Source organism: Anopheles merus, unplaced genomic scaffold, assembly GCF_017562075.2.
Source record: "Anopheles merus strain MAF unplaced genomic scaffold, AmerM5.1 LNR4000208, whole genome shotgun sequence".
Lineage (NCBI taxonomy): Eukaryota > Metazoa > Arthropoda > Insecta > Diptera > Culicidae > Anopheles > Anopheles merus.
Genome location: NW_024427788.1, coordinates 19,527 through 34,485, shown reverse-complemented (window position 1 = coordinate 34,485; position 14,959 = coordinate 19,527). Strand labels below are relative to the sequence as shown.

The 14,959-nt window shown below is 39.3% G+C and overlaps 1 protein-coding gene across 1 annotated transcript; it reads right to left on the bottom strand.

The window, feature by feature from the left end:
* Positions 1-1,582: 1,582 nt before the first annotated feature.
* Positions 1,583-2,687, bottom strand: LOC121601865 (basement membrane-specific heparan sulfate proteoglycan core protein-like). The gene is made up of 2 exons (XM_041930668.1): positions 2,516-2,687; positions 1,583-2,436 (listed from the first exon to the last, which is right to left on the bottom strand). The coding sequence occupies exons 1-2, from the start codon at positions 2,540-2,542 to the stop codon at positions 1,804-1,806; spliced, it is 660 nt and encodes a 219-aa protein (XP_041786602.1). The 5' UTR covers positions 2,543-2,687; the 3' UTR covers positions 1,583-1,803.
* Between the last annotated feature and the right edge of the window lie 12,272 nt (positions 2,688-14,959).

Genomic DNA, 14,959 nt, shown 5'->3' with positions numbered 1-14,959 from the left:
GTCACAACTGCTTTGGCAACAGTCATATATCTCGATGCACATGATGATAATGAGTTCTACATATTACCCCAAGCCGAGGTTGACAGGAACGGAAGCATCTTATAAAAAATATCACTCTAATGGTAGATGTAAAGAAATAAAATGTTTGCACCGAGTCAAAAAAAATCCCAAGACAGCAGCATAATTCATACAAAGTGAAATGTATATCCTGTCTCGATTCTTGGGCCGGATCGTACGACATCATGCCCGTCATGAGTTCAAGCCCCAAATGGACCGTGCCACCTTATGTAGGACTGACTATTCTGCTATGGGAGGATCAATAAGTCACTGAAAGCCACTCCCACAAGTAGAGTGGTACAGGCAGGCCTTGACAGACAACGGTTGTTCAGCCAAAAGAAGAAGAAGAAGTAGAAAATGTGTATCCATCCAAAGAGTGCTATGGTTTTTCTAAGCATCCTTTGCTTCTTCTTCTTTGGCTCAACAACCGATGCCGGTCAAGGCCTACCAACCACTTGTGCATACCCCATAAGCATCCTTTGCTTATGCTGTCAAAAAGCAACTTATACCACATGGTCAGTGCGTATGGTCAGTTTCACTGGTACCAACATGATTCCATGGCACTATTTTCTGAGGCAGAAGAACCTAATGTATGTGGCCATGCCCTATTAAATCCTTAATTTTTGTCTATTTTTTAAACTATTTTTAAAACAGTCATTAAAGATTCCTTTTGTTATGGCTCATTGTTTGAGCAATCTTTTAATTGTATAACTTTTTGATTTACGAAGAAATCAGGGGCATAATAGGAATATAGAATATGGTGTAGCCCTATATTTAATGCGTTTCGAATAGAAGAAGCTGTTTTTGATATGTATTTTTACAAACAATTTAAATAGCCGTATGATCGTTTGACTCCGAGTTCCTATGCTTATCTCTGTTCAACAAAGATTTCCGATTGTATAGTTAGGTCCTACTATTCTTCGCAAGGTTAATTGAGGAATGTAACTAGGCACCAGGATTCGGTAGTTTGAGATGCACGCATGCATCCAACAAGAAGTGTTTGTTTGACTTTGACCGCCAGTTCAGACGCAGGGGATTACAGCGAGCTCTAGACCAGGTAAAGTAAAACTTGTCGGAAATACGGTGTCTACATGCATGGGAAACTGCAGCCAGGGATCGAGCATGCTGAAAAATTATTGTTAACTGAGTCATTAACACTTCAACATGCTCTATTTCTAACACCTCCAATCTAATGTTTCTATCGTAGAAGTAGGATCGAATCTATATGAGCAAGTTTAGTTTAGTAAAGTCTCGTTTAATGATCAGATAACAGCGAACGTAGATTAGAACAACTAAAGCGAAATAAAACGAAGGCATTTTGTTACGCAATAATAAAAACAAAAAATAAAAAACTACGTTCTCATAAAGGCCTAATTTGTGCTAAGGAAATGTTAGTGGAGGGAAATAAATGATTATTATATTCAATATTGTTTGTAGCTTTAGAGTAAATAGTAGAGGAATACATTACTCACCATTTTAATAAGTTCTGTATTAATATTTTGCCAATAAAAATCACACTGAAGAATATAGTTTATATTTACTTCAAAAAGTATGAAAAAGTTAAGAGAGAGAGTTAAGTATCAAAATACGTAGGTTCACATATAAACTGAATTGTTCAATTGAGCGATCGACCCCGGGAGGCTGCCTTAGCAATAAGAGTTTTATAAAACTTTTATTAAATTTGAAACACACGAATGTTTGATTGGTACCATTCTTACTTTACAGTGTAATTACTGCTGGGCTCGATCAATTCTGTCGATAGATTTTTTTGTGCAGTTCCCAAAGCTCGGGAATGCTTAAGCAAATCCCCTCAGGACTGATTGAGTCGTACGTTCGAAGGTATCCTTTCTCACATCGCTCACAGGACAATCCACCGTAGCCTGGATGACAGTCACATTCCTCCACAGTAGTCACTGTGCCCAATCCTTCATCATACGATGAAGCCATATCAATGGAAAGTATATTTTCCTCGCTACGCGTCCGGTACCTTCCACGGATGTAAACCGAGTGGATGTTGCTTAGTGTAGACATAAAGATGAACTTAGTCAACTCATCTTCTGGTTCTCGATCACTAAGCTCATCAATCGCTGGCAAAAGTTTCCAGTTCGACTCCTTCAGAAGCACCTGCACTTGTCGCTGATCGTGTGATGTTGGCAGAAAATATCCAACCGCTCGATGCATGTTTCGCTTGTCGACCATGACCACACACGGTTTGCTGCGATCAGTATAGCATTCTTCAGTAACAGGAAAACGCATATAGCCTCCGTAAGCTGTGATCAGGTTACCAAGCAAAACTGATAACGGAATACGGAGATATTTGGCACCGGTTGATTCGTCGCCCAGCCTTTCTGCAGTCATGTTTGATAGATCGTATGTTTTCTACATGATAAAAAGTAAATGAAATCAGGAGCTCTGTAAATAACCATAACATAACTTGACATTTTTTATGCAGCCTTACTCTCATTCGGTACAGATCAAGGGCCATCCGACAACGCCCGGTCACTCCTGAACAGAAACAATCGTTCTCTACACGATTTTTTCGTTCAAAAAATGGTGATGGCACATGTTGTACCTTTGCTATGCGTTCCTCCGGTATAGCCCGTTCAACAGCTCTCGTCACTTGCACATTAGCGGAAAATATCAAACGCGCCTGGTTATGCCGACTACCATCTCCACCCCATAGATCATATCGTCCAGCATCTTCAGGATTTACCGAGGGGCAAACCAGCTCACCATAGCTGGGAATGCAACGCGACTTTGAAACCGGCCGACCATTGAAGTACCATACTGGATTGCACAAGGGTCGATGTCCGTAGTCATGCACTTTGAGTTTGAGCTTTTTCCCCTCCGCTATCACCACATCAAACGTTGGAGTTGTTTCGTATTCCAACGAGACATCTTGGGAATCTGAAGAGAACAAAACACTATTACTTCGCAATAATATTTGAATCAAGTAACATTAAATCTCTTGCCATTGCAATTTACTATGATACACAATGGGAAAAGGAGTCCCACAACAGCCAAAAGTTTCACACAATCATTCCACATAGTAGAGCTGAATCTGCTACTGCACTATTCTGTGTATAATGACTTACTGATCATATCGACAAAACGCTACAGATTACAAGCTGCATGTACAGTTGTAGATGCAGTAGCCATATGTAACCGCCCTTACAAAGTAACAACAAGCTGATAAGGATGTGTTTCGCGTTTCTGGTTGATTGCACTTGGTTTGTACCATAGTGAGAGTTGAGTTAATTTGTTGCGATACTTGTAAATAAATGATTCACTGACTTATCGCGTCATTGAATTTCATTCATATTATAGAGCAAAATAGCAGTATTTCAAGTGACGGTTTTCATGTTTTAAAATAGACCACGGTAATGTGTTACACGATCTTTGACAGTGATGATCTTTACCTCCAAGGAAACACTTGTTTTCAAATATGTGAATAAGTTAGAATTAGTTTACAGGAACAACTGCGAGAGCTTTTGTCAACATACTTTCGAAGTAAGTAGTAAGAGTAGCGTTAGAGTAGATCGTAGTATAGTTAAAATAAAACGTGTTTTTAATGGCTAATTTTGTTTCTTTGTTCTCTTTACGTCGTTCTTCTTAAGTTTATTTCTAAGCTAATGCTCATTTGCGCAACTCGTACTATCATAGTAAAAATGTTTAATTTTTAATGTTTATTGGGTACTGTGAAGAGCCTGGTTAGCCCACTCGGATCTACTATTAAACAAATACTGCATAACAACACAAGAAGCACAAGTCGTTAGTTAGTATTAGGGATACGGGTAGTTGATTCCACCGCTGTGGTTGCGGGCTCATAAAGATAACCAACCGAGTTCAGCATACTGGACATGCAGATCATGGGGTCACGGGCGTCAAACGAAGTCTGAGGAGCAGCAATAGCCAGAATTGAATAGAGACGAAGTGTCCTGGCTGGCACGTACAGCTAAACCCACAAGAGACGACACCTTGTCTCATAATCGAGACCGCGAGCCATCCCTTAGTTTTTTTTTATCTATTGCTGCAAATTAATGCACTATTATTGTCATATGCATCTGCTATAATTACTCTCAATTACAAGTTTTTTTTCTTGGGCCTCGTATCGACTATCAATCAGTAAAACCTGTTCAGTCTTCGTACTTCAACAGATAATCAACTTCACACACCAAGCCACAGAAGTTTAATTTCGCGCTGTGCTGACACAATTCATTAACATTAAAATAAGTCCGTTATTTTGCCTCAGTGCCGAGTGAGATTTTACTTTCTTACTTTCTTGCTAATCCGGCACGACAACCGCTTTGCGGTCTTGACCTGTCTCAGTAGTGTCCGAAACCGCTCACGGTCTCGTGCCATAGTCTGCCAGTTCGATATCCCCTTAATGGCGGACGCCTCCACGCCATCTTGCCACCTCAATTAAAGCCTACCACGCCTCTTCTGTCCTTGTAGACGGCCTTAAAAAAATTTACAAGCTGTGAGATTTTACCAAATCTAACAACATGCTACACATTTATCCCAGCAATTTAGCCTTATTTAGCAACGTAAGACTTTACACCAAATAGAACTAATAGGAATGTTTACAACAAAGCCAAACTAGTTGATATTATCCAGTATGCGTAAAATTTTCCGAAGTATGCTATTGGGGGCCTTTCCGTTTTAAGCTCGTAGGCTGAAATTTCAGCCTGTCAGCTTTTTGCATTGTATATCAGTTTTCGAGCAGCTATCTAAGTGGGTATAGTTTACAGGTGGGCTTATCCCAGGGTGTATGAATTTAGAAGACTGATTTTTATCGTTTCTGTTTCTGAATGAAGATTTTAAAAGTGTTTTGTGTATTCGTCATGGCTTCAGAAAGCTTGTTTGAACAAAAGTTTTCACCCATCCTGTCAAAAAGTGATATTCAAATTTGGTTATAAAACATGCTATGAGACCACCTGGACTACATGCACTTTGATTCTGGATTCCATCACCAGATCTCTTTAATGCACCTTGGGATAAATGTAAACAAACCCGTGTTTTCGAGCAGGTACTCGAATCTAATTCTAGCTTTGTGGCTAGAATAATCTAGACTGAAAATTGCAGGCTAGTTTTTTGTGTGGTTTTGTATGGAGTGTTTACATGATTTCAGCCTCCAACTGTCAAACTCCATACAAAAAACTATCTAGAATCGTGAAGGCCCCCATTGTCAGTTTTATTTGATTTCTCTACATTTATTGAGAGTACAATGTTTCAGATTGATTATGAACATATTGAATTGTTCTATTACAATTTGTTTCTCATGACTTAAAATGAATGATTATATTTTCTAGACCTCCACTGTTTAAAGCATTTATTACTTATTATATTGGTGAATAATACTGCTAACCATATACGCACGTACAACTCAACAGAAATAGGAACCCCAACTAAACTAAACACAACTAAACACAATACTAAACACAATACTAACCTAATATTATGTTGCATATACAAATGTTTTGTCCCAACAATGGGAAAACTGTAGTTTTTGTCATCTTCGTCTCACGGTTCCTTAAAACCTGCTTATTTTATTCTGCTCACGTTCATTGGCAGCTTCCGCGAATAATCATTTCAGCCTAATTGCCAATTACGTTTTAAATCGATCAACGATGAATCGAACCATTAGTAACACCTTTCAAGGCTATTCGAACGGATATGCATTTCCGGTGCGGTTGCTTGATGAGTGCATCCACCCTTGCGATTGTCCTCGAGGACGGTTTCTTGGTAAGCAGTGAAACAATGTCAGCGATATAGCCGTCGATCGGAAATAGGAGACAGAAACAGTGGATACAAAAAATAACAAAACTCGTGCCCTGGTAACCCAACCCCAACCAAATACCCGATACCCGATGATCCTTTCCCGCTGCTACGTTGCACGTTGCTGACACTTTTTTCCTATCATGTTGCTCTTTCCCTTACCATCAGCCGTACAGCAGCAACAGCCGACAACAGGCCGACATTGTTGTAACAAGCAACGGATGCATCGATAGCCGGGGGAACGATGTGCTCATTGAACGGTTTCCGATACGGCCATGTTGCTGTGCGCTAGAAGTAGCATTGAATGTGTGTTATTTTTACATTAACCACGGTATCACCGTGCTGGGGTATGGCACACGGCTAGGTGAGCATGAGTCACCTTTGTGCCGAGCTGTTTGGTTGGTGTTTCCTTCCCGCTATAACAATTGGATGAAAAAGAATCCAAGTTTCGGATGACGGATAGGATGTGCTGGAGAGAAAAGTTTATAGAATAATTTAGATTATTATAAATATTGACACGTCAGAATCATATTGGGGATTGACAATTTTTTTCAACCAATTTTTTTTTCAATTTTTTTTATATGAGTATGAATGGCATAAAGCCGGTCTTATGATACTGTCGTCAAATCGAACAATTTAACAACATTCCTTTCATGGGTTCAAGCCCCGAATGGACCGTGCTGCCATACGTAGGACTGAATATTCTGCTATAGGGAGAAATCAATAAGTCACCGAAAGCCAACCCCACAAGTGATACAGGTAGGCCTTGACCGACAACGGCTGTTGAGCCAAAAAGAAGAATGAATGGTATGAAGCCGGTCTCGTGGTACAGTCTCGTGGTACAACTCGAACAATCGTCGTAGTGGTACAGGCAGTCCTTGACCGACAACGGTTGTTGAGTCAAAAAGACGAAAAAATTTATGAATGACATGAGTTGACTAACATGATTAAACAAAAGGAAACAGTAAATATCTAAGTAAACATATAAATAAATATATCCAGCTATCTCCCAATCAAGTACAAATTCATGTACGAGGCCCTATATTTTAGATATTTCTGTGCATGGTTGCTAGTTCATGTACAATATTAATGCATTTCAGTACACGCACTCAATTTAAAAATTTAATCAATTAAAAATAATAAAGTCTCACTTTATTCTTCGCAAGAGATCGTGTGACAGAGTAAATAAGAATCTCTTCTATTTTTATTTTTCATAAAGTAAACTTTTAATTTTATTCGTTTTGCGCTTACTAACGATAAGTACAATAAATGCAAGACTCCATGTTTAGTTACCTTCCAATGAATTATCATTTTGTCATCCGATCCAGGCATATTCATTATAGTTTTTTTTCGCCTGCAATTCAACTGTATCGATACCTCTGGTTCATTTTCCTGTGATCTAACCACGAAAGCCGGAGGTGCTTCATCACTTGTTTGATGGCAAGTGACGAGGTGTAAAAAAGCATCCATTCAACCCGCAACCCTTTCAGCAGCAGTGGCAGCAGCAGCATACGACACGGCTACAAGTTACACAGCAAGAAAATGTGCGCTGCGTCCCGTCGTTTGACACAGCGGAACGCAGGTTTCCCGAACTTTTTCACACCCTCATCGGACGCCACACAAACAAAACGGTGAAACGTGGCACAAAATTATGTATGCTTCTTATCCGCGTGGCTTTCGCAGCCTTTCACCCGGCTAAAGGGCAAACGCTACCAGTTGTGTGGTTTACGGGGCCTGCCGATAAACTTGTGTTCTTCCTAGCAGCGAATGCGGTGACATGGATGGGAGCAAAATTATACAAGAGCAGGAAAAAGCTGAAAGCTATTGAGGCTGTACAAAAAAAATAATACTGGGAAAAGCAAATAGCATCCAATGTGCTACAGAAGAAACAACTTTCCCGCCTGGAAGAACATCCATTCCGTAGCGGCATTCCGTTCATTAACATAAAGCAAACATATTTTTAAGCAAACGATGTAATTTATGCAGCAATGTGTTCGATTCATCGTTGATGTTTGTTTTTTTACTTCCATCCACCGTTGAACGTATGGTGAGAAATCATTTCCACTGTGAGCTGGAAATACTGAAGGCTGACTTTGAACTCTTCGAATTGCAAAGAAACTTTTTTGTTTATCTTGATAGAAGTTGTTAATATTTGGGCATGTATTTTGTGTTGCACGTGTCTACAGTCCGAAAACCTTAATTTAACAGTTTTTTTTTTCAAAAGTCTCGTGCTCATATGATTAGGATAGCAATGTAAAAATATTTCAAAAATGTAGACTTTTCATTACTGTTATTATTATATACACTCACTTCTTCTTCTTCTTTGGCTCAACAACCGATGTCGGTTAAGGCCTGCCTGTACCCACTTGTGGGCTTTGGCTTTCAGTGACTAATTGATTCCCCCCCATAGCAGGATAGTCAGTCCTACGTATGGCGGCGCGGTCTATTTGGGGATTGAACCCATGACGGGCATGTTGTTAAGTTGTACGAGTTGACGACTGTACTACGAGACCGGCTATACACTCACTACTTCATTCAATTTACGTTTCTAACAACATTTAAAGCTCAATACAGCATCAGCTGTGTCTGTCTGTATTTAATGAAAGAAATCAATACTCTTGCACACACTCTTCTTCATATCTTCATCTTCAAACACCTTTAAAAAATGCTATACCATCCTGTACATTGCTAAAAGCATCCGTTTCCTGTTTTTTCTCAGTCCACTCCTTCTACCGGAAACAGTGATCTGTTCAGAGAAAAAGTAATACATACCAGCTATGCTGTTGACGATGCAACAGACGAACAGACACAAAAAGTGTTTTCGAATAAACCAAGATGTTTTGTTTCAAAAACATGCTTACAGCAAGTGTAGCTAAAATCTTACTTTTGCTCATGCGATATACTTTGTTCGCCATAGCCTGACAAACAACCCATTTTTTCCCAAAGGGTGCTCCTCAGTGTGCATGCAAAATAACTCCTAACAATCGTCTATTAAAAGCGATACAGATGCATCAACCGTTCCACTCGACAACCGGTACTGGATGCAGTCAAAGCAAGTCACATTGACCAGACATGCAAAACGGTACCAGTACGAATGCAATCCGCTTTGCGCCTTTCATACACTACCCAGCCGACAATCTTGTTAAGCGGTAGTAACGTAGGCAGTAGGAAAATCGTGATGCAGGAAAAATAAATGAAAATGTTGGGCTTTAATGTGTTTAATATTTTATATTTTAAATTACCATTGCAAACTGTTACCTATGCAAACATTCCCAAAACAATTCAGCTCAAACGTTTGCAACCAACACAACGTTGTACGTTTTACATCAAACCTTTCTTTGCATTGCTTAGTGTAACATGTCCATTGGGAACCGTCTCCCACTGTGCAGGAAGCGTAAGCTTAAGGAAGAGCGTTTTCTTCGCTTGGTTGCGCCCCTGCGACATCCCCTCTTATCCGCTCATAAAAGAACGTCTAAACGTCTGCAAGAGACTGCTGCTACTACGCTGGTAGAAATAGGTAGCATTCTAAAGTCTCGTTTATTGGAAAAGTCGTTCGTCTTGCTGTGCGAGTAGGAGTGCGTACAGAATGTGACTTCGAAGCAAGTCGTTATCAGATGCGCCGGCTTGCATTCCAATAATAGCAACCGTAGAAGAAGACGCAGAAAAAAGGACCCCCATTGCGGACAAAGAACACACCGGGAGATGGGCTTTAAGGAAGCGGGCGGAGGGACGTGCTGTCCACCACACCCCTTTTCATACTCATTTGGCGCGTGGGTTCATCAAGATATACCAAACAAACATAACTATTCACAAGAACGTGAAAACCGGCAGCAGTTATTGTGCACCGGAAGTCGAGCCCCTGTGAAGTGGAGCAAGCGTGAGCTGGGATCGATGGATGGTATGAAAATTTGTTTTGCCATTATCGATGCATGTACGACATAAATTATTGATCGGGGGCGGGGATAATGTTTGCTGGGCTCCCTGGAGCTTCAGGTGCAGGACTTAGCCATCCCTTATGGGAAGGGGAGCATGTTAACAAGCGCCGTTAAAGGTTTTGTTTGCAGCCTAATTTCTATGTTGCATCATCCTGTTATGAGCTCCATCTCTGACCTGAGGGACCGAACAGTGCGAAACAATGTCTTGTATGTTTAATGATATTAAAAGTGCATTCATTTAAGTTTAAGGATGTATTATTAGTGCGCAACAAACTCTTTTAAAACAATAAAATTACTATTTTTAAAATATTTAAATTAACAAAACTTAAACAAGAAAATTTTCTATTTAATAAGGTATGGGTATTGTATTTAAAATAGATAACGGAAAATGGAAAATAATTAAACAACATTATTGAACGTTTCCTGCGCTGCATCAATAAAAATGAACTGTATTTCATCATTATTATATAGCAATGATACCGATTGAAACTTGTGAATACAAACGAAATGTATGTTTCGTTTGAGCCAAAAAAAAACAACATCAAACTACACATTTTTCCTACAACCAGAAACCCCACTGAGCACCTTCTAGCAGTGGTCAAACGTTTGACATAATCCACAGGCGGTACTAACCAGCAGGACCAAACAAATTTGAACCATCTTTTTCCTTCTTATCCTGATCGTCTGCTGGAAGCACGTGCATGTTTCGTATTCGCCTCCCATTAGAATGCCTGAAGCACTGGTCCATTTCGTACTTGGTCTATTTGTATCGGCCAACGAGGGAATGACGGGTATGGTGGAAACCTTAAAAAATTCAAACATGACTCAAACTGTGCCTGATAAACCATTTGCCAAAGCTTCTCACTTGCCGACGGAACCGACAGCAGATTATGCTAGTTATGCTTGATTTATGCTGCAGGCTTACAAAAGGGCGTGCCTATCGCTGATGAAGAAACCCATCCGCTCTTGCCCGGCCAAGCTTCGGCCACAAGCTGATCGACGTACACACACAGGAAGCCAAACCAGCATCGTACGCGTGAAGCTTCTTTCGGAAATTTGCTTCCATTTGACTTCGGTTGCAAATTGCATGGCGTGCAGATGCGGAGGCGTCAGTGCAGCACAATCGCCCGATACGGCACCCCGCCTGCCTGCCTGTCTGCCGGTAAGGCTAGAATGGATAACGATAATTTAGGGTAAAATTTACGCTAAGCCTATTTCGGATGAAGCCTTTGCAATGAGGGCCCGCTCTCGAGGAGGAATTCAATTGCTCGACTAAATTGAATACATGCATTTTGCAACAATAATGCGCGTACGTGCCCGTACCGAAACTGAGCGCTTGCGGAACTTACGGAGAAACAGAGAAAGCCTAGTGTACGGTATCCAAGAGAAGGACGACGTAAATCAGCTCGAGACGGAACCGGGTTTTCCCGACACACCCTGCTCATTTCCTGACAGGTAGTTTTATAAATGTTGTTGTAAGCAGGTATCCAGAAATCTGCGGCAAGGATCTTACTGCTGTTGAAACCCTACAACGGATTATATTTAAATGTTTCAGGTTTTATAGGACGATAAGAGAATGTGCAAAAGGTGAGAAGGTTTCATATTATGAAAAAAAATGTAAGAAAATGACTTATCATAGTTAAGTAAGTAAGTAAGTAAAAAGTAAGTAAGTAATTAAGTAAATAAGTAAGTAAGTGTGTTCCGTATTTTAGCGTGTATACGAACCCCTTTTAGGTAGTCCGGTGTATGGGTATCCACAAAGATAAAGCTGGGAAAAACAAGGCAGGTTGCCAAGGAAATGCATAAGGAAATAACTTTGGAAACTAAGGAAACAATTGATCTTATTGGTAATTTAAATTGATAATTCAATTTCTTTCAATTCAATTTTTTGGGTTATTTTAATTTTGAAAAATTAAAAATAAAAATGTTTACAAAAAACAATTGATCAGGGGGTTAAATACGGGGAGTCATTATGCACGCTAAGAAAGGTAAGTAAATTAGTTAATAAGTAATTGAGTTGGCTAATCATCAACCAGTTGCACTTTATTCTTTAGTTTTAGACCACTGCTTAACCGAGACAAGGCAGCAGACCGTGGACACGAGCAAATACAAGTTTATTTTCTTTTTGTCTTAAATTAAAATGAACTTAAAATTTCCATATTTCCCAGAAAATGTAAAATATTTATACATTTATATATTTTATTATTAGAAAACAATTGTTTTTATACATATTCTTATCTTCTGTTTTTTTTATAAAGTTTGCCATGTCTATTTTTTGTGATCTGGTTACATATGTTTAATATCGCATTTAGAAAGCCACAAGTTGACCACACATCATATCCCTTTAATCTAGTTCTTCTTCTTCTTCTTCTTCTTCTTCTTCTTCTTCTTCGATTTTAGTGACGTATGTATTACCATTCCATTCGGGATTTGAACGCATGATGGGCATGTTGTCAAGTCGTATGAGTTGACGGCTGTACCACCAAATCGGCCCAAATTAATCTAGTTCAGTATACTAATAAATATTCTTTTACTACTGTTTTCTAACGATTGTAAACAACACATTTACAAATTAATCTAATTCAGTGTACTAATAAATCTTCTTTTACTACTGTTTTCTAACGATTGTAAACATTTAACACATTTCAACTGCAGGCAACATTTACGTACCCACGAAGCTACTTGTAATCAATATGGTATCCTGCTGTGACGATTTGAAAGCAGCTTGAAATTTTCATCGGAAACGTTTATCACTGCTCGCCGGCTTACCCAACCCTCTACTCCACACCCCTCCCGCACATAATCATTTTGCAAAACGTGACACTATCAACGGGCGGTCGCGAACGATTGTCCTTGAGGAAAGTGTGCCACTGGTCTGCGGAACAGATTGGACAAGCCTATCTGACGTATAAACCGAATCAAACCCTCATAGGACGCCGTACACAAGAATAGAAAAAGATGCTTTGCAAAAGAAATCCATCCCTCCGTACGCAATCGGACGGAGAGCATATAAGATAAAAATCTTGATTCATCTTTCCAACCACCGACCGTGGTTTCGTTCTTGTAGGGATCTCTGTCGCCCTTGGTTAACAATTTTCCCACCATTGCTCCTTACCCACCCTTTCCGTTAGGCATATAATTTCTAGCTTTTATTTATTTCATACCATTGCCATCGAGTTATCAGTCCACTCGCTGCGTTTTCTTTGTTCTTTTTCCTTTTATCTATCGAACGGGAGGCCGAACGGACTACGAAACGGAAGAAAAGCAGGATTTTAACTGCGTGTCCAAGTTGATACTGCGTCCCATCCTGAAACGTGTAGCGGCACGACGTGAAAAGAAAGCCCTTGCTGTCTACCAAAGACAGCAATAGTGAACCGCAGTCACGTCATGGTGGCAGGCACCGGACTTGGAAGCACTGGGTCGCTAAAGCGAATAGGTTTTGCTCGCATTTTATGCAAATTTTCCTTTATTCCATTTCATGACAACTGTTTCCTTTCATCGCTAAAGATTCACTATCGTGACTGTGGATAGTATAAAAAAGGACAAATAAATGCGGCCCGTCTTGAAGTGGGTGTGTTGATATTATCCAATGAGAAGGCCTGCATGAACATTATTTCCTGTTTCTGTCTGATGAATTGACCTTGCATGATTTACTTTAACATTCTCGTTGAAAAATATAATCTATTAATTTTAGAAATGTTTAATTTGCACTATTGTTGATTTTGGTGATTGAATACAGCTATTATGGGTAGCTGTTTTTGTGCAAATACTAAAAGATGAGTCAATTAAATTTAACTCAAAGTGCGAACAATTAACTATGATGTCTCACCAATTCTACGTATGATATTTCATGTTTGTACCAGGCGCCTCCATTACCTAAAGCCTGGGGAAAAACTCATCCAAACAACGGAAATAATACAACGAGCACTAGCTCACATTCTGGTCTGTTGATGCAAGAAGCCAGTGCTAATAAAACCAACAAAATAATAAAAACAAAATGAACCGCATTCTACTACTGAAACCGTATCGCACGATGTCTGCCTTTCAGGAACCTTTCCAGATATCCTTATCGGTTTCTCCATAGAAACCATGCACTGCTTAACGATTGAGTGTTTCAGTGCAACAAGGATCAAGCAAGCCATTTTTACGATAATTGACAGTGGCAACAGAACGAGACAAACAGTAGCCAGACTCCTGCCACCTTGCCGCAGGCTCGCTCCTTACCACCTTATCTTTCCTTACCTGAAGCATCGCCGGTCTTTCGTTCGTTCACGCTTGTTCATGTGGAGAAGATTGAATAGAAAAAAGAGGAGCAAACCACACTCGTTGGATATGTCAATGCTGGTGAGAATCATACCTCGACCTTTTTGGGGTTTTTTGTCTGGTATAGGACCTGACCGAAATCTGCCGACCAGACGACCGCTGAACAAACGGTGTCAAAGTCGTTTGGCGATAATATTAGGGCTGCTTTAAATTTTTATGCCTTTTTCGACGACATTTCTAGCCATTACCACACTAATTGATACGGTCAGCAGATATGCCCTGCTTTGTGGTTTATTGTTTGCAATATTTACTTCCTGATTAAAACTGCCAAGGATGTTCTTTAAAAATTATAAGAAACTGTACTAAAAGAAGATACAAATATTATAACTAAAAGCTATACTAAAGGGATTGTAAATTGACAATGACAAATGACAGGATATATTAATAGAATAACCCAAAAATACTGTCTGGCCGTCATAACTCAATAAAAAGAATGTGAAATTACTATTTTCATTTAAAAGTTGTTGTTTAATGCCAATGATAATGAAATTACGAAATATTATTATACGTATGATATGTCAAAGTAGAATGTAATGTACTAATATCGTGTAACATTAACATTATAAACAATATTTCAGCAGTAAGGACTATTTGGACAAAATAATTTTTTGTATAACCAAACGCATATATACATAATTAAAAAAAAACAATACAGCAAAATACCCTCAAGGATTGTAGGATTCGCTTAAAATTAAAATAAATAATACAAAAAAATATAAATAGCAATGATAAATACTTGAACATAATGTTTAATCTATAACTATGAATTTAACAGTCCCACTCCGATGGTTTATTGACATACTTGTCATGGGTTCAAGCCCCGTGAAGACTTCGATCCCATACATACTATAGGCATTGAGACACTG